The following is a 22,105-nucleotide window of genomic DNA, read 5'->3' as shown; positions in this document are numbered from 1 at the left end:
TAAAGTTGAAGCTCACATAGGAGACTTTATCAAGGTTACCAGGTTAGGTCTTTCTTTTACAAAAATGTTGCTATACATTTCACAAAATAAAATAATGAAAACAATTGGTAAAAATTAATAACTACCAGTTAGCTTCCAGAGGCAAGATTTTTATGGGTGCAGACTATGTAGGTCAAGCATGTCGAACTCAAAGTCTGGCACAGGCCACATAAACAAGGTTTAAGTTTATGTGGTCCGCAAAAAAAAAAAAATACCTTTCATTTTTTACCTTTCTTTTTTTATAGAAACATAGGTTTATTTTAAAAAGTACAGTATAAAAAAACAGCATCCCATTCTACTAAACCACAGCACCCCCCTCTACTACATCCCATTCCCCCCCACTCTACTAAACCACAGCACCCCCCTCTACCAGCCTGTGCCAAATTTGTTCATCTATATCATGTGGCGTTGCGTGCCTCCATGCACCTCCAGGTACTCCACTGTCCAGTCGCAGCCAATGCAACACTGATCAACACACACACTCACAGACACACACATACAGACACACATACTCATTAACAGACACACACACAGACACACATACTCACTGACAGACAGACACACAGACACACATACTCAATGACAGACACACACACATACTCACTGACAGACACACACACACTCACTGACAGACACACACACTCACTGACAGACACACACACACACACACACACACACACACACACACTGACAGACACACGCACACACGCACACACATTTAAACATTCTTGCACTCACATCATTTAATTGATTGTTCCCTACCTTTGGGGGCTGGTGTGGGGATTTTCTGTCTGCAGACCTCCTTCCTGCTCCTCACTGCTCCCTCGCGTGGTTTAGTGATGCCGGGTGCCAGAAAATGATGTCATATCCAGGCACCCCGCTTCACTACAGACATTGTGCGCGAGGGAGCAGTGAGGAGCAGGAACACTGAGTTCCCCGGCCCCCCCGGTCGGGTAAGTGTTAGCAGAGTAGGCACCTGTAATATGGGGAAAGCAGGTGCCTACTCTGCGGGGCGCAGTTTGACATGCTTGATGTAGGTGGAAAAATACCCCCAGGAAATAAAAAAGATAATTTAAAAAATATAAACATCCTAATAATAAAGAAACCATATATGGAAAAAAAATTAACTATGTGTCACTCCAAGAATACTATTTATCGTATCATCTGTCCTTTAAGTTGAGTTTATGTAGACATACCTACATGTCCTTTAAATATAAGGGTACAAGAACATAAAATAACTATTAAAAATACATTTGAAAAACATAGCCTTTCCTTACATTATAAAATTAAATATGACAGTAACCTAATGGGCTTACAATTTTTAGCTATACAAAATTTTTGTAACATCTGGAGATGTGACAATATCATTAAAAATTGTGACAAAACATAAGACTGAGACAGACATAATAGATGAGACTCGATGGGCCCACACATCCTTAGATCCACAACCATGGCACACACTCCCTCTTAGATTAAAAACGTGGACTAGGAAAGGATGGCGAACCAACGTGCATCCTCAGGCTCTGTCGACCTGATGGCGTCTCTGCGCCCCTTCCTGCTATACCCGAAAGACCTGCAGCCTTTTTCAGTACTATTCCACTTCTTTTCTCTATCCTACATCATTCTTCTCTTCTATCCTTTACTTACCCCGGGAGCAGTCTTGACAAGATAAAACAAATAAAATAAAGCAAATGTGCAAGCCCAGGGTGGGACAAGGGTCCCACTACAACATACGGGACATGCGTCATGACTCTAACCGGCGCACTTTATCAATGAATAATTACATAATACAATGTAAGAGGTATCACAACTTAAGAGTAACTTGGTGAATAGTTATATGTTAATGTTTCATAGATAATAGGTATATAAAACTGTGATGTGTCTTGATTGCCGGAGCAGCAGCAATGTTATGGAATACTGAGCGGTTCTCAATATATTTCAAATGTAAGGTTGCTTTCATGGAACTGTACGAAATATGTAACGTGCATTGTATATTGTGAATGTGACAAGACAGTTTAATACCAGGATAAAAAAAACATTTTCTTTGTTTTCGTAACTGCATCATAGGTTTTGCAAAATCTGTAATATATTCCACAGCTGTGATATATAGTAACTATTAGTTTCACATACAGGGAAAATGCATTGTACAGATATATTATTTAGCTTTAAAGGAACACTGTTGAGTAAGGAATACAAATTTATATTCCTGATACTATAGTTTTTCTAGCGATATTTAGGTCGCCGGCCCCTTGTCAGCAGAGTAAAAGATTAGTTTACTCACCTTTTTCCTGCGTCGCATGGGTCTCCTCGCAGCTCGCTACACCACCCGGTCCACCCCCTTGGCTGAGATCATTAAACTTGATGATCTCAGCCAATCCGATGCTTTTCCATAGGAAAGTGATGGGAGGCTATTGTGCATCTGCATTTCCTCATAGAGATGCATTGAATCAATGCATCTTATGAGTAAAATTCAGTGTCTCCATGCAATGAGTGCAGACGCTGAATGTCAGCACTGCACATTGTGCAACACTGACCCAGGAAGCTCCTCTGGTGGCCATCTGAGTGACGACTAGTACTAGAGGTGTTCTTAGGCAGTGATGTAAACACTGCTTTCTCTCTGAAAAGAGTGATACTGCGGATAAATGATTTACAATGTTCCACTAAACGCAACGCCAACGCCAAGATGGCTAATATGTAACTTCCTTTTTGGAACATACAAACATCACAAACATTTTGCCAGGACTTTGCCCTAAGAAGATTCTGATTGGCGAATTTAGTAATTACCAGCAATAGCGCCCACCTTCAAAGGATCTTCCGGCACAGGCAGCCTATTTTCCAATTAAAGAAGTCCAGATTCGGCAAAACACATCTGGGATCAAGAGGATTTTATATTGCTTTTGTTTAATATTTGTTTTATTTTATGGTTTAATAAATGTACTATGCAATCTTCTAGCAATATTCTCTCTGCTGCCTGGTCCATCTTTCATTAAGGGGAATACCACTCCATATTTGATACTTTGTGCTATATCCTAGGGCAGTTTTAGAAGCTCTATACCAGGAGAGCTTTGAAATATATATATATATAACTATTGTAACCACCTGAGGTTTACACTGCATTATTGGTATTTTTCTTTGTTTTCCTTTGAGCATATTTACTGAAGTACAAAGTGGAGGAAGTAGACCTCCTTCTGAAGTGCTTCAGATTTGAGCTGTTCTTCCATAGGCTTTATGTCATGTGTGTGTGCTAATTTTGGAATTTATACACTAAATTTGGAAATTCAAATCAATGTTGCACTATATATTTTATTTTACTTTCTATATAGATCCCAGGTATATTGTATTCAAGTGTTCCCATTTTGCGTAAAGGGTGAGTGTGTTTATTGTATTTTATATACATAACCACTTTAAAGCAGTCCACTTTCATACTGGTGTTTGGCTGTGTTGTCTTGTCACTCAGTATATTGGCTATATTATTAAAGCCTTGCCAAAAACTATATTCATGCTATTTATAAGTTTCCCCTCACTGGTTTACTGAGTTGGCTTACCTACTTGTTTTGCTTTTATCTGTACAGCACTGTGCTCCTGCTTGAAATTCTAGCAGATAACTAATGATGGGACATGCCTTGGATTCAACTTTTGTTGCATTCGACGGGTTTTTCACTATAGAATGTTTACATTTATGTAACCATATTGTTTAAATTGGATCCCCATTTTCTCTTCTGTAATCTATAGTTTTCTCTTTTATGGTTGAAAACAATAAACTCAAATTATAAAAGAGTGCTCTGATTTTTCGAATGACAGCAACTTTACGAAAACAATAACTCAACCTATAACATGCAAAACCTGATTTGAGTACATTCTAAGGAATTAAGGCACATATAATTCAGTTATTTTGGCACTATGGAAGTAAACGCACATTAAAGTCTTTGCTAGTTATAGACTGTATGGAGCCTTTATGACATAATTTCATTAAGTTATTGCCAGCAGGTGATGCTGATTAACACAGTCTAGCATTCAACCTAATACTAATATACCATGATTGCTGTTACCAGTTGCTGAGATTCTTCATGTGAAGAGCAGCTCCACAAGTTCTGAGTTCTACAATCAACTCCAGGCAGTTCGGGACATATTCAAACATACACAATCAAATTTAGCAAGGCGTTTTAAATGAGCACATAGGAACTTGCTTAATAAGGCAAAGAATTATGAGCATTTGAGATGCACCCTGATGGGCTTAAAATCCTGTTGAGTGAATTTAATAAAGCAAAATGTTGGTAAGATGCTGTGGATTATTCAGGGTGGAAAACAAGATGAATATACATACATAGCTAAAAATATTGCAAACATAGTAATACTCAGAACTGCTTGCACTGTTCCCAGTTTGAAAAAAAATGTTATAATAAAAAGAAAAATCTATCAATGCCACAGAGAGCACTAATGTGGAAATAATATTTAATTTTATTTTCACGTTTAACCCCTTAACGACGTTGGGCATGCTATGCTGTCCTTCCACATGGTCGAAACAATTATTTTGTACACAGAAATGATAAATTATTGATTGACTTTTTTCACTAAATACACCAGTCACCTTTAACCTAAGACCTGCGAGTGCATCCTATTTTTCCATATATATATATATATATATATATATATATATATATATATATATATATAAAATTAGAGCACTCACTGGATTTTATAAAAAAAATCAAATGTATGTATTTAAATTTGCATAAATGTAATCATTTTGACCGAAAAAAAATGGTCTTTATCAAGATTGTTTTCAATTTTTACATATCTTCAATGCCGAGAAGCACGTTGGTTTATTTATAAATGGTATTTCCATTTATTTGTTGTCAGGTGGGCAGAGTGCTGCATTCCTCTTCATTTTTGTTTACACGCATATATATATATATATATATATATATATATATATATATATATATACACATCCCAAAGTTCCTTGCACTGCAGGCTTTATATTCAGAAATCTTACATGCTGGGTGCTGGATCCAGGTAATCCATATACAGAAATTCCAAGTGATGGTCCGCACTCACAGTCTCCATTTAAAATTTAACTTTTATTGTTCACATCAAAGATAAAAAACAAATGCCATATGTAGTCAACGTTTCAGTCCCCGGTCGGGACTTTCCTCAGGACAGCATAGGGTTTATATATATATATACACACATATATATAAAATTTAATTTAATTATATGTGTATGTTTATGTATACTTTTTATAGATGTGATTTTATTAATTATATATTGTTGGACCTGCCTGACAAACCTAGGCAAAAGTCCAAAGAATTTAATTTTCAAACACTATATTTGACCCTATAACTTTCCAAACCTCTCTAAAACCTGTACATTGGGGTACTGTTGTGCTAATCAGATAACAATGAAAAACAAATATAAATGTTTTAGAACTGTAAAATATATAACGAAAACAATATCATTGGTAAAAAGGCAGTGTTTATTGTGACTTTGGCCAATTTAAATATCATGCATTCTCTAACTTTAAAAATGGTATGCCATGATGGGGTTCATTTTCTTTCCTGAGCTGCCATAAGGTCACAAAAGCAACATAGGCAGGTGAGATAGCTCAGTGGGCTAATGCATCATCAGTAGAATCTGTTCAACCCTTGGGTTGCAGTTTCAAATCCCAGCAGGGTTGACTCATCCTTCTGACGTAAATAAAATGAGAACCATTAAATTGGGTAATAGTAGCAAGCCCTGGATGTTGGGCTAGGGTAACATCTCCAGGATGTACTTGAAAACCAGAGTAATCTGAATGTACCTTTCCTGGTTAATTACCTTGTTAATTACCTTTCCTGGTTAATTACCTTGTTATTTTTATTATAGGCCCAGCAGGCCAATCTGGACAATTTCAATGTTTAAAAACTGAAATGGACGAGCTTTTTATTTGACCCTGTAACTTTCAAAAACACTGTAAAACTTGTACATGGAGGGCATCGTTGCACTCATGGGAGATAGAAACATAGAATGTGATGGCAGATAAGAACCATTCTGCCCATCTAGTCTGCCCAATTCTCTAAATACTCTCATTAGTCCCTGGCCTTATCGTATAGCTAGGATAGCCTTATACCTATCCCACACATGCTTAAACTCCTTCACTGGGATAACCTCTACCATTTCAGCTGGAAGACTATTACAAGCATCAATTACCCTTTCAATAAAGTAATACTTCCTGATATTACTTTTAAACCTTTGCCCCTCTAATTTAAGACTATGTGCTCTTGTTGTGGTAGTTTTTTCTTCTTTGATATATAGTTTCCTCCTTTACAGTGTTGATTCTCTTTATGTATTTAAACGTTTCTATCAAATTCCCTCTGTCTCGTCGTTCCTTCAAGCTTTCCTTGTAAGTTTTATCCTGTAATCCATGAACCAGTTTAGTAGCCCTTCTCTGAACTCTCTCCAAAGTATCAATATCCTTCTGGAAATATGGTCTCCAGTACTGCATATAATACTCCAAGTGAGGTCTCACCAGTGTTCTGTACAATGGCATGAGCACTTCCTTCTTTCTAATGCTAATACCTCTCCCTATACAACCAAGCATTCTGCTAGCATTTCCTGTTGCTCTATTACATTGTCTGCCTACTTTCAAGTCATCTGAAATAATTACCCCTAAATCCCTTTCCTCAGATGTTGGTCATCTGAAATAATAATTACCCCTAAATCCTGTTCCTCAGATGTTGAAGTTAAGACTCTATCAATTATTCAATACTCTGCCCTTGGGTGCATTATCTTGCACTTTTCCACATGAAATGTCAATTGTCACAGCTCTGACCATTTTTCTAGTTTACTGAAATCATTTGCCATTTGACTTATCCCTCCTGGAACATCAGCCATGTTGCAAATCTTTTTTTATCATCAGCAAAATACATACCTTACTATGAAGACCTTCTGCTATATCATTAATAAAAAATATTAAAGAGAATGGGTTCAAGTACAGATCACTGAGGTACCCCACTGGTAACTAGACCTTGCTTTGAATATACTCAATTGACTACTACCCTCTGTTTCCTGTCACTCAGCCATTGCCTAACCCATTTAACAATATTGGTATCCAAACTTAAAGATTGCAGTTTATTGATAAGCCATCTATGTGCAACAGCGTCAAAAGCCATACTGAAATCTAGCTAAGCAATTTCTACCCACCCTGATCTATAATTTTAGTTACCCAATCAAAAAAACCAATAAGATTAGTTTGGCATGATCTCCCTGAAGTAAACTCATGTTGTCTGTATTTTTGAAATCCATGTTATTTTACATGTTCAACAATCCTATCCTCTAAGATGGTTTTCTTTACTTTTCCCACTACTGAAGTAAGGCTTACTGGTCTATAGTTGCCCAACTCCTCCCTACTACCTTTTTTGTGAATGGGCACAACATTCTCTAATTTACAATCTTCTGGGACTACTCCTGTTAACAATGATTGGTTATATAAATCCATTAATGGTTTTGCTAATACACAACTACGCTCTTTTAATAAATTTGGGTGTATTTCATTAGCCCCATCGACATATTAGTCTTTACTTTTGACAGTTAGAATAGAACCTCTTCCTCTGTAAACTCACATGTAACAAACAACTTGTTTCTTTTTTTCAAACTGAGGTCCCTTTCCTTAATTTTCATTTATAAATACTGAGCAAAAATATTCATTTAGGCAGTCAGCTAGACCTTTATCCTCTTTTGCATACATTCCTTCTTTTGTTTTTAAATTAGCTAATCCTTGTTTTACTTTCCTTTTCTCAAAATATTTGTCCCCTTTTTTACTGACTGGGCTATTTTCTGTTCCGTGTGTGATTTGGAAGCTCTTATTACTTGCTTAGCCCCTTTCTGCCACATCTTATACATCTCGCTATCTTCATCACTCTGTTTTTTTTTTATAATTACTAAATGCTAACTTTTAGTTTTTTACTATTTTGGCCAGATCTGTGGAGTATCATAGTGGTTCCTTAAATTATTTGTTTTTACTGACAAGCCTAATGCAATTTTCTGTTGCCTTCAGTAGTGTAACTTTTAAATAATCACATTTCTCTTGGACTCCATTTAAACTGCTCCAGTCTGATAATGACTCCTTTGCACATATTCTTATTTTAGAAAAGTCTGTTTTTCTAAAGTCTAAAACTTTCATTTTTGTGTGGTGTGACTCAGTCACTGTTCTTATATTAAACCACACTGGCTGGTGATCACTGGATCCTAAACTTTCACCTACAGTAATAACTGATACTAAATCTCCATTTGTTAACACTAAATCTAGTATGGTCTCCTTACGAGTTTGTTCCTCAACGACTTGTTTTAGAGATAATCCCAGTAGGGAGTTTAGAATATGTGTGCTCCTGTCACAAGCAGCTATTTTAGTTTTCCAGTTCACATCAGGAAGATTAAAGTCACCAATGATGATAACTTCCCCATATTGAAATGTGTGTGTTTCATTGCAGTAAAAGCTAACGGTATTATGATATTCACTATTAAAATGCCATACAAAACAAAATGTATTAATATCTCACACTTTTCAGATTGTATTCATATTAAATAGGGTTCCATAAATAAATTTTTATGTGAAAGTAAACATGTTTTCTCCTTAATAAAATGATATATAATAGGTGTGGTTGCACTTAATATAAAATTAGTAAATTATTTGTGAACAGACATATAGCTCGAATTCTAGGTTTTGTTTTAGTCTGGAACTGACACAGTAAATTTCTAATTCTAGGCCATAATAGCCCAGTTGAAATAATTCTTAAATTTATAATTTTTTTACAGTTTGTCTATTTTTTCAACATTTCATTTCATTTCAACATTTTCAACAGTCAATTACTGACAGTCCTAATTCAGTAAACTATTCAGTCAGCATGATGGGAAAGCAAGCAAGAGAGAAAATTTTATTTAAAAAAGAGACTGGAAAACAATATTAAACGCTGATCGTAAAATATGCTGGTTTTCAGGAATATTCGCTGAAAGGTTTTGTGAAATTTGCATCACAGATTTCGACCGAATTTTAGAGTTACTGACCAGAAATTTCTAATCAGGAAGATGACAATAAATATCTTAAATTGTCACTCATTTATCTTTACCTTAGTTCACTAAAGGAGAGAACACCTATAAATAAATTACTTTGAATGAGCTTTTGCAGGAACATGACATCAAGATCAACAAATGCCACTGTGCACAGCAGTAGCTCAAATAATTCAAATTTACACATTAAAATACTTTGGATTATGCAGTCAGAGCTGATCTATTTCAATGTACTATATCTGTAACTTGGCATACCCAGAAGCAGTGGTTTCTCAACAGGTTCTTAAGGCACACAAACAGCCCAGATCTTGCCCTCATCTTCACTTATATAAAAAGGCAATGCATAAATACTGAACTGGATTCCACCACAGGGGGACATACATCAGATATTACATGATCATGAACTAGAGTTTATATATCTGCCAGCTGTGCATGTTTACTATACAGATTTAGCATGATTTAGAGTTTGCAAATAAAAAGTACAGCTTGTGCAAAACATGTACAGCAAAACAATTTAAAGTGTGTATTTTACTAAGTGTTGCCTGAAAAGTCTCCTGTACATGGTAAGATATAATTTCATTTGCATAAATATTAAAATATAATGTTCAACAAATATTAAAGGACTACTATAGTGCCAGGAAAGAAAACTCGTTTTCCTGGCACCTGTAGTGCCCTGAGGGTGCCCCCACCCTCAGGATCCCACTCCTGCCTGGCTGAAGGGGGGAGAAGGGGTTTAAACACTTACCTTAAATGAGACAGCCACTAGAGGCTGGATTAACCCATTTGTAAACATAGCAGTTTCTCTAAAACTGCTATGTTTACAGCAGGCAGGGTTAATCATTTATCTTAGTCCATTAAAAGTGACTTTGTAATTGTTCACTATGACTCAATAGCATTTTATTATTATTGAAGTTGTGTATTTTGTGTGTCAGTTTTCTTTTTCAGATTTTATTGATGCCTTTTTTTGAATGGCCCAAATATAATTATTTTAAATTCATTCATCAATGTATGCTTTAAGTCATAGAAGGGTGTACATTCTGACTAGAGGAAAATATATACATTGCAAAATGTAATAATGCTAACTGGCATGAAAAAAAATACTTCATTTTCAGATTTCAAACTATGGTTTTTGAAGTCAACAGTTTGCAAAAACTCCAAAAGTAATAATCAAAGTGATGTTTAAATTAAATTTTTTTCAGGGTGCATAGATAGCACATTATTTAATGGAAACAAAACAATTTGGTTTGACAGAAAAACTTTTCAAAAATGATTTGCCTAATAATGAAGTAACCGATAAGAAAACAGTATTGTAAGTGAATTACATCTCTTCTTCACATAGTTCCAAGCAAGCATTCACACCAGTCCTTAGAATGACTCACTGTTTTTGATACACCTGATCCATCCAGGTGCAGTGTCATTTTCATCTGGCCTTGGTGTCTCCTTAGGTGATGCATTCACCCCTTTTATCTATCATTAGTTAGTGGTCCTGTTAGACGCACTGTGCCTGCGCAAGACTGGTCATATTTATACCCCTCTAATTTTTGGAGCAGTGCCCCTTCATGGCCTCACAGACTGTTAATATAACACTGATGTTTCCTATTTCTGTGTAAGCATTAAAGCCGGTCACTCTAAGGTCTGGTAAAATGCCCGTCAACCCATTTTCCTACAGGGCTATGCTATGGAAAAAAACACACCTGGACGTGAGCCAAAAAAGAATATGGTTACCCCTACCGAAAGCCCTATTTCTGGGAAACCTGTTCAACCTTGGATAGAAATGATAGACAGGTTAACTCACCCTCAGTTCTCTAGACCCAATATTGGTGAAAAAGTGCCCCAATTTTTTTCATGTTTTTCCAAATCAGTTTGACAGGATATTGTGGGACAGTATCTATTGCCTAATAGCACAATAACCTGTAGTTGTTACAGTTCTTAAATTGTCCTATTAAACATATATTTCCCACAGAGTGTTCTCAGTCAAAAGTTAGTGATGGGCTGGAAGCATGAACTCTTAGCCTATGACTGGCCCCCAATCAGAGACATTGAAACCAATGATTTCACAGGAAAGTGAAGTAAAGTTATCTGTGCAACTTATGGGGTTAAACCATTCATAAGTGGTTTAACCCTTTAAATTAAGATGTTGCACAGGAACATGAGGCACCATCACAACTTAACTGAAATGAAATAGCTCTTGTGCCTGGGGGTGTTCTTTTATGTTTTGTGAAAACAAAAAAATATTTAAGATGTCTTAAAAGAAAAACACTGTATATATGTTTACACCTACTGCCCAGAAAGACAGCGATTTTATATCTGTCATTAGTTTTTTTTATCCTATCTGTATATTTTCTTAGCATTGACCTTTAGTTTAATACTAACTGTATTCTGATTGGCTAAAGAGACCTAAAAGGCATTCAGAATACTTCATTGTTTTAAAATATGTCAGTTATTTTTTTTATTTTTTTTGTTCTTTGGGAACTGTTTTTTTTTTTAATGCTCATTATTTACTTTCTGTAAAATACTGAATTTCGAACAGCTGTGAAAAATCCCATGACTTTGAAAAACAGATTTGAACATCGTATTGTGAAATTTGTGTGCAAGTCGCTTTATATTACAGTATGTTTTGCAATATATTAATTTTGTTGTAAAATATGTTACTATTTGTCTACACATGTTGCATAAATACATAATATACCCATTATTAACTATTTATAAAACATTTGCCTGCATCTACATTATCTCTTTTCTATGTGTTCTCACAGGTTTATTTACTAAAGAGAGAATTCAAGGTGAATTTCAAATTTAAGGCCAGAGTAGCCAAACCAAAAGCATAGCTGATTTAGAGAATATTTCCAGTTTGATTATTTTGACTGTAAAGCAGCACTGTCATGGCGGATCCATTTTTTTTAATCCCCCTCCCAATTCCACTACATTTTATTGTCCCTCTAGTCACCCCCAAATGCCCCTATCTCCCACATTTTACCTTTTTTTTAACACTTTGACTTTTTCCCGGACCTAGGTCCTAGGCGGCGCCATCTTAGTATGGGCAGATGAAGACCCTGTGGTATAACGTCATCTGCCTAAGATAGATAGCACTGTGAAATTTACGTGCATGCCCAGTCCAACACTTGGGCATTTGCTATTGTCTGAAATTCAGACCTGAATTTCGGCTATTCGTCCATTCATCAGAAAGACAAATGAATGAGAAGAAATTTGTTGTTTGTTAGCGCACTTATTACAAGAAGGAACTACTGAATCGCAGTTCATTCCTTGTAATATGTAAAAAACATAGAAGCCGTGGGGAGCACAGATGCTGGGGCGTCCAGTCACTTGGGGGGGGGGGGTATTTTTATACTTAGCCCCCATACCTCAGTCATGGATGTGGACTGGATGGAACACAATAGGTGTCACCCCCATTTTGTTACCACTCATGGGTGGGGGTTGGGAGGTGTAGACAGTAGGTCCACCCCCTTTTGTTACTTAAGGCACCAGCAGCTCATGGGTGGAGGCTTGAGGTAAGACAATAGGTCCCCCTTTTGTCAATTAGGGCTTCCACCCACTGCTCAAGTGTGGGGGTGACAGTAGGTCCCCCCTTTTGTCAATTGGGCCCTATCCATCGCTCATGGTTGGCTGTGGGCATAATCTACCTTATTTACTAATTCTATATATTTTTTACTTAGTATTAGTAAAGTTGTCTTCTTGGTAGATAGCTCCCTAATACATAAACACACACATACATTGATAAAACACACTACTACACATGCTGCTACCTACATTGTTACACAAACAAGAGACAAGAAAAACAGGAAATGACAAGAGCGTGAGAAAAAATATGATGTTTACCATTGTAAATGTTGCTTTGTATTTTAGGAGGAGGAGATTCTGAACACTGCAATTCTCACTGGCAGGACCGTAGCAGTTCCAGTTAAAGTGGTCTCCATAGACAATAACGGTGCAGTTACTGATATCTCTGAAGCTGTGGAATGCAGAACATCTGATGAAGATGTACTAAAGGTATGATATTTTTTAGAGTGACCTTTTATTGTGGCCAGCCTAAGGCACACCTGTGCAAAAATCATGCTGTCTAATCAGCATCTTGATATGCCACATCTGTGAGGTGGATGGATTATCTCGGCAAAGGAGAAGTGCTCACTAACACAGATTTAGACAGATTTGTGAACAATATTTGAGAGAAATAGGCCCTTTGTGTACATAGAAAAAGTCTCAGATCGTTGAGTTTAGCTCATGAAAACTGGGGGCAAAAACAAAAGTGTTGCGTTTATAATTTTGATAAGTGTATGTATATAAATTGATCCAATAAAGGTGAAGCGAGAATATTGAAAAATAACTATATAAGACATTAAGATGTGTGTTTATAAAACATTTTGGTAGTGTGAGAAAGCCAGAGTCTACATTAAGTCCTTCATTTCTGGTGTTGAAATGTGTGATCATTTTCAACTCAAATGTATTTCGTTCATGAAAGTCTTTAAAATTCCCTTTAAGAACTTTTATCCTGAGATTTTGGATGGAGTGACCAGTCTGGGTGAAGTGATGACCAACAGGGGTACAATATCCATTTTCTTTGTGGTTCTTGATTGAGTGTCTGTGTAGAATCATTCTGAGATGCAGCTTCAGGCCAGTTTCTCCAATATAGCAACCTTTGTCACACACTGTACACTGTATCATGTACACCAGATTCACAGATGTGCACAAATATGATCCCTTAATGTTGTATGGTTTGTTATTGTGTCTGGCTGTGTTATTGCCACACATATGTTGACACAGTGTGAAGAGTAACTACTAGAGGGATTCTTGTTTTGTTTTCCTTTTCTTTGTATTGTAGTAGCCTTTCCCGTGGTGTTTTTAGGGCAGATTTTTTTTTTTTTTTAGATATTGTCCTTTCTTTGTAGCCCTTTTGCCTAAATACTCTGACAGTGTACTCAGGTGCTGATCTCTGTCTTTTGTGTCAGAGCAAATGCGGTGATATCTGATTGCCTGGCTGTAGATGATACCTTGTTTTGTGTGATTGAGATGGAAGCTGGAATTATGGAGGTAGCTGTACCTGTCTGTGGGTTTTCTTTACACAGATGAATGAATATATATATATATATATATATATATATATATATATATATATATATATATATATATATATAACCTCTGGATTGACAGAAAATAAATAAGCGACCTTTGGAAGACCTAGAGTGCCGGTATTATTTCATTTTGTGTATATATATATATATATATATATATATATATATATATAATAAGCTGTTTAGTAGATTGATGTCAGTGTGTGTTTTGTTTTGTGGTTTCACACTCTATTTTTTAATTATTATACCCATCGTCACTTTAATAGTTGGCACTTTAATAACTGGCACTTTAGCACTTTTTTAATCACTAACAGTTTATCACATTGGCACTTTATAATATTGGCACTATACCTTCGAAGTACAGTTTACATGATACAGTATTAATGTCCTTGGTCACCAGACTCACGTAATACTTCCAAGTCTATCACGTACTATTTGCTATATTCCCTTTTTTTGGCCTCAATATACAACCATATAGTTGTAATGCCTGTATGCCATGCAAGGTGTTACTCTACGCATTCACTTATAGACCACATCACCATGCTAACGACGGTAACCTAACGCTTTGACGTCACGGTACTGGGAGGAGTTTAGTTCACACATGCATCCAGGAGCCGTCTATATGCCGAGTTCAATCACATATGACTTGGAAGTTGTAATTATTCACAAGGCTTTTTAGCACCCTAATGCACTTTTTATCCAAAGGATGTCCACATCCATAAGCTTAAGCAATTTACTACCATATCGCGTTACTATGGAAATGCTGGTAGTGTGACGGCACGATGTCACGTTAGTGGGAGGAGCTATCTTTTCACATTTGCACAGGGTTCGGCAGGACGCCGGTTTGAACACACATCACCTGGGGTGAGTCTAATCACATTTTATTGCAATTTATTGTTATCTATATATTTAATGTCATTTGCTATGCTGTATGATCCTGATGAAAGTCCACAAGAGGGACTGAAACGTTGATCTGCTTAAGAAAAATCCGTGAGTGCAGCCAACTATTTCAATTGCCTATATATATATATATATATATATATATATATATATATATAAAATACAGAATCCAGCGCACTCGCTTATTCACTAAACAATGATTTCAATTCTTAGAGATTGTAATAGTTTTATTTAAAAACACCTCACCTAGGGAAAAAAATGATGGGGGTTTAGTTACATTATATGATCATATATTGCATAAGCCTGCCAACTACGTCAAAGTACCCCATATTTGGCAGGTCCTATCCTAGTAGCAGCCTAATGCTTGCTCTTATGAGATTAATCCACTTACTTGGGAAATACTTCCTTACTGGGACTCTCTGCAAGTCAAGGCTAAATAGGGTCCTGGAATGAGGCACCTGTGACAGGGAGGGGTGCAAAACCAAGGAGTTGACCTGGGACTCCCAAATATATAAAAGAAACCAAGAGGGCTGCACTCACCTAAACATGCATACATTATAGGGTGCTGCTGGGACCAAAATATACAAAATACAGAATCCAGCGCACTCGCTTATTCACTAAACAATGATTTCAATTCTTAGAGATTGTAATAGTTTTATTTAAAACACCTCACCTAGGCAAAAATGATGGGGGTTTAGTTACATTATATGATCTCTTACTATTACAACAACATTTACTTTTTTTTTTAAAGTGCTTCTTAACATATATATGTGAACATTTGTGTTGGAAAGGTCATGTCAATTTAGCTATTTCAATTCAGCCATTTCAAGTTGCAGTCCATAACTCTACAGCTCACTGGTGCTAGCAGTCTACTGGTGCCATCTTCCGGTTCTGTGTCTGTCTGGTTTTCCATGTTCCATAATCCTTGCCCCACACTCACTGCATTGCTAATGCAAGAGTTACATTAGAGCTAAAACACCGGCCAATCAGTGCTGTCTACTTATGGATGTTATTGATATTTATATTGTAGAAGCATAACTTCAGCATTGTTCCAGTAAGTGGCTTCTGGGAGACCCTTGGTTTGTGTCAAATAGCTTGAAAATAGGTTAACAGAGAACCCATGGTCAGTGCCCCTTGACTGAGAGCACCATAGCCACTATAACAAGCTACAGTTGTTATGGGTCTCTGACTTCTTTAATTAAGGTAAGATCAATTGTTAACTCATTGCAGCTCACTATCTAGTAGATAAAACTATGTCCAGTCTTTAAATTTTATAATCCTAAAAAGAAGTCTGAGAAAGAAATGCAGCAATCACACATTAAGTTTATCTAATTATCGCTACATATAGTTCTTTCCTGGAAAAATCTATCCCTTAACCAGTCTACACGGTTCACCCTCTTATCAATCTTAGGTTGGCATGTAATGGGACAAAGTGTATATTTTTAACCCCTTAACCCCTTAAGGACACATGACATGTGTGACATGTCATGATTCCCTTTTATTCCAGAAGTTTGGTCCTTAAGGGGTTAAGGACACATGACATGTGTGACATGTCATGATTCCCTTTTATTCCAGAGGTTTGGTCCTTAAGGGGTTAAACTAATGTACAATTGAATGCTTTCAGGGAAACTGTTCTGTCCTCACTATACATTCCTATTTACTGCTAGATACATTATCTGAATGTATATCTTCCAGTCAATTTATGAACGAAGTTGAATAAAATATGTTGGTACATCAACATGATGGTTTCTTATGAAATTAAATGCAGGCATTTCATGGCTTATTATTATGCATGTGTTTTATATGGTACAAATGATAAGGAATATAAAATACAATACTTTGAATACATGGTTTCTCAGTTGCATAGTTGCAGCACTTAATATATTTATTGCACTAATCAAATATTATTTATATCAGTCTGTAGTGGGTTATTGCATATTTGCATAATTTCTGTGCATACCAGCTGTAGTTTTTAGTGACATGTTTGGGGCAATTCTCTTTTCTGAAAATTCAACTATTGATATTTCATATGATTATAGAAAGGACTTTTAGACTTTTTCAACAAGCTTGAGGTTATCTTATAAATAAGATTATGCATAAATAAAGTGAGAAGTGTCTGTGTGCCTGATGTAGCTCATCACAAAAGTCAGGTTGGGAGTAAGGTTTATTTCTCTATGGTTTGTTGATTTGATAAGATCTGATAGGGACCTTTTGGCAGTGACATTTCTCCCTAGAACCCATTGTGTGTTTGTTTTATAACTTTACACAAAGGTTAGAAAGATAGAAACTGTATGATTTGGTAAACATGAAAAGTAATAAATAATCAGCTAGGTTTACTGAAAGACTTTTGACCTATCAGTCTAATAAGCTAAGTTAAAAAGTCCAGCATTGAAAGGGTCAAATAATCGCAATTCATTGCAGAAAGAAAATATATGGAGGGAGCAAAAGCAATTCTTCTGCAAAGTATTAACATGAAGCAGGTAGTAAGAATATATCAGGACTCCAGGCCTAACATAACTCTTGATACTTAACCCCTTCACTTGTGTATACATGATTGGCAATGTCTGCACCCATATCCTGCAATAATGTTTACATGATTACAACCAGTGCAAATGGAATTTGTTCATCGAAACACATTTTGTTTGCAATGGTTGTACTGACAGGAGAGCTGGTACTACCTTTCAAGTGCCGGCTCTGCTGAGAACACTCGGTAGCCCTTTGCACCACATGGGCTGGTAGAGAGATCTAGAGATGGCCCTGTGTGACACTGCACTGGGCACTCTGCAAGCTGTGCTGAGGCTGAGAGCAGCTCTGTGCAAGTGCTCCCTGGTCAGAGACCAGAAGGGGGTATTATAAGAGGTCTGCTCTCAGCCAGAGGGCAGATTCCAGAGGAAGCCCACCAGACCATCAGGGAAACTGCTGGACCACCAGGAAAAAAGGATCAGAAACCCCCTCACTGCAAACAGGTAACCAGGAGAGGGGCTAGCCTAAAAAATAAAAAACAGTGCTGTATGGCAAGGCTGAACAGTGAAATGCAGACTACTAACATGTAAACTACCCCCACAAAAGCACATGCTCAGCCTGTCATATCAATCTCAGCACACACACTCAGTCATGATGTTACATTACCCCCTTCCCCACACACACACTCAGTCACCATGCCACGTTGCCCCCCCACACACTCAGTCACCCTGTCTCAGTCCCCCCCCTCCACACAGGCAATCACCCTGTCACATGTTCTCATTCCCCCACACACATTCAGTCACTCTGTCACATCACCATCTCCTCCACACAGTTAGTCACTCTGTCACAGTCAGCCCACACATATGTATATATATAATAAAAATAAAGAATACATAGACAATGTAGCAATAACTTCTAGAGAAGAGATTGTCCAATCTTTGGTCTCAGTACCTGGCCTCAAGCTATTGTTGTTCTACAATGGCTGTCTGGCAGATAATTGTGAAGAATTATAGTTGAAAGATGGCATAAGGGCAAATGTTCTATATAAATGTCCCAGAGGGTTTAAAATGCAATGATCTTTTGCAAGGGTAATCTGGTAAATAAAAACTTAATGAAGAGAGATCTCAACACCAAAGATAAAACGGATGCCAACAGAAAGATAAATGCCTTACATTCCATGGGGTTTTACCTTTATTTTGGTTTAATTAAAAAATGAAAAAGGCATAACTTTTCAACGACATACTTCCGAGCAGCACTAGCTCCTGCTTACTTTGAAAAAGATGTCCATGCATTTTTTAGAAAGGCAGATTTATGCCTTTCTAAATGATGCAGAATGTATATTTTGTAAATAGTGTCCGTACTGAATTTGTTTGATTTAATAAAACATATTAATGTAACATTTATTTGAAACTAAAATTAATAGCATGCACAGCTGGAATTAAACTTTATGGAGAAAAAAAACTGCAATTCATATGCATACATTTCTCTTAGTTACTGGTAATAAATAACTAAAATTGAATTATGTAAATGTACACGTTTAGATTTTAATGTGTTTATCCTTTCCTGGTAATATATATATATATATATATTAAAGATTATACAATGTCCATTTACTGGGAAGATACACAATTTTAGTCACATACAGTAATTATGACAAAATAGATATTAAATATTACTACAATACAAATTGGTAATGTCCTATTTATATATATTCTCAAGAACACAATGGCATTTTTGTAGAATGTAGTCTCATAAAAATGTTACAAATGGTAATAATATAATAACCACTTACAGTAAGTACAGTTCACTGGCTTAAACCAAATATTTATAGTATACTAGGTGTTGCAGGCTACTATTGGAGCCTGCATATAAGCCTTGTAGTATGCTCATAGTCCACTTTCCTAACTACTATAATGCAGCTACTGTGAATTAATGAACGAAAGCTTCTGATCCATCTGAAATAGTTTGTAATTACTTTTTTATAGTTTCACAAATAATGCTTTACGTGAAGCTCATGGAATTCTTCAGCCACTTACTCTTTCAATTTGTATGCTCAGGGGCAATCTTGGTTAGGAATATTTTTTTTAAAGTTTAATAAATAAATAGTAGGATGGAACAGCTTCTTAGTGGGAAGTGGAGTAAAGTGTTTGAATGCAATCCGTGCCCCAATAGGTACCCTTTCTACAGTGGCACCTTACATATGGCTGACACATTAGAGAGAGGGTGGGACAGCTAGAATTGCCAATTTTGTAAAGGCAGACAAATCCTTCCATGCCAAGATTTGTCAACAACTTACAAGCTCCTATGAATGCTTATCTGCTAGTTGAGGGAGTTTTGCTTAATCATGTGCTGCCTGCAGTCTCAGGTTCAAGAGGGAAACGTATCACTTCCCAGAGCTGTTATTGACAGTAAGTGCTACTTTCCCCAGAATGCACAAACCTTTGTCTTTATGCTATTTTAACCATCTGGGTAAAGTTGAAGGATAAAAGACTTCCTATATGTTGAAATTGGAGTAAGATCTAGTTAAGTCAGTCTTCTTGCAGGCATTCTGGTTTCACAGCCTTTAAGCAAATTATACATTGCACAGACTATATAGAAAGGCAAGCTACTACCTGCACACCCCATCCCCACCCTTCCTTACAATCTCTGAACACACTGCTCCAAGGAGCCACGTATAGATTAAGACATAAGGAGTCGAGGCTCTTGCCTCCCACAGGTCACCACACATGACTTAGGGAAAGGCCACACCCAGGCTCTGCAGATAAGCCCCGCACAATGGACAAATACCATGACTAGGGAAGGCCACACGGCAGAGGGCAACAGGGATATGAGGCTAATTGCCAACAGGACGTATGAGCCACTGGCGCTTGCAGAGAGGCATATGGGACCCTAGACCTCCACTTGTGACAGACCGACTACTGACCACCACCAACTACCCAAATTGCCCAGCCAGATGCATCCCACAGACAGTTAGCAAGCTTAAACCCCGCAGTCCATACCAAAGGCGGCGTGGGGGGGAGGGAGGACGGGGGGGGCCGAATGGAATACACACACTAATGTTACACAAAGGACTAACTGAGGGCCCGGTGGTCCCTAGATCACCGGAGTCACTGACGGAGAGAGATGATAGCCCGCCCAGAGTGCAAACACAAGCTAACGCCGACCACTCTATAGACGAGCCGCAGAGAAATTAACTTTATTACAGGACAGGGCAGATACTATGCTAGCTAACAATGCCTTGGCATCAAAACACCGAACCACCAGGTCGGCTGGCCCCGCTTCCTCCCCCCCTCGCACAGCCGACTGACGCTAGCCACACATTCTCACCTGCCCATTCAGCATATAATTCGATAATGTCACATCAGCTTCGATCTGGCATCTTTCCCTCTCGGACACAGGAAATTAACATTGACAGAGGTCCAAAGAGGGAAGAATAGGGATGACTGTTGGGTAACCGAATGATTGGGTAATACAAGGAACAACTAATGCTAAACTCCACGGTCATAAGTTGATACTAACACTTGACAATACGGTCTGATCACACGATTATACTGACATGCCTGTGATGCATATTTACCCTGTGAACTACGGCCTAACTCCATCAACTACAAAGACGATTAAGTGGCAATGGGGGCAACCCCACACATTTGTACCGTACACTGAAAAAGGACCATAACGTGAGACCAGAGTGTATGCTTGATTATGTTTTTAATGTTTATGTATAACGCACCCCTTGAACCTGTCTTTGTGTCTCGTTTGTTCTTGAAAACTTACAATAAAATAAAGATTGACCAAAAAAAAAAAAGAAAGGCAAGCTATACTTCTCATGATGTGGTATCTCACACCTTCCAGGTTGTGAGTGATTTTCACCACTGTGGTGGGCACATAATTACACATTTGGTGGGCTTGGAGGTTTTTTCTCTGTTCTTTTTTTATTTAGATATGAATATAATGCCATTTCTCATTCCTTTATCCCAACACGAAAATAATTCCTTAAAGTTTATTTTGCCGTTGCACCAGCTGTATCTCAAAGTTCGGCCTTTTATTTCAGCTATTGTATGATTTATTGCTATTTTATATTCAGACTTTTTATTATTTTGTATTATTACTCAATATCATTGTTTTAAATATTATAATTTTTAGGCACAACCTATTCCTGTTTTTTGTCTCTGCAGTGTTGCACTTGGACAGTAGAATCAGTATATATAGAGAACATATAAGAAGTATAGTGACTATCCAATTATATGATGTTTATGCATGATTAAGGCCCTCTATGGACAAAACGTCACACTTTTGAACTTTTATGGGTTGTTGTACCATCCAATAAATACATTTCAGTACCTGGAGTGTTGCTTGTATTTTCTATTATTGTTTGACGGATTAGAAGTGTCTGTCTAATGCAGAGCACCTCTGATGCTGTGGGGCAGAGGGAAGAGTGGAACCTGAGTGCAGGGGACATTGTTGTCTGTGCTGTATCCAATTGTGATCCAACATGCAGGGATAAGGAAACAAAGAATCTAATAGTATAGACTATTAATGTAAGTGTATTGTAATAAATGTATCTAACTTAT

The 22,105-nt window shown here is 37.1% G+C and overlaps 1 protein-coding gene across 1 annotated transcript in view; it reads left to right on the top strand.

Annotated features, from left to right (window-relative positions):
* TMEM132D (transmembrane protein 132D) overlaps window positions 1–22,105 on the top strand; it is a 1,105,315-nt gene that overhangs the window by 877,168 nt on the left and 206,042 nt on the right. The window contains exon 5 of the mRNA XM_063454342.1: window positions 12,949–13,092. Within this exon, the coding sequence (XP_063310412.1) occupies window positions 12,949–13,092 (144 nt within the window). The remainder of the gene's footprint in view (window positions 1–12,948; window positions 13,093–22,105) is intronic.

The sequence above is a fragment of the Pelobates fuscus genome, chromosome 5 (genome assembly GCF_036172605.1).
Source record: "Pelobates fuscus isolate aPelFus1 chromosome 5, aPelFus1.pri, whole genome shotgun sequence".
NCBI classification, from domain to species: Eukaryota; Metazoa; Chordata; class Amphibia; order Anura; family Pelobatidae; genus Pelobates; species Pelobates fuscus.
This window is presented reverse-complemented; position numbering and strand designations above follow the sequence as displayed.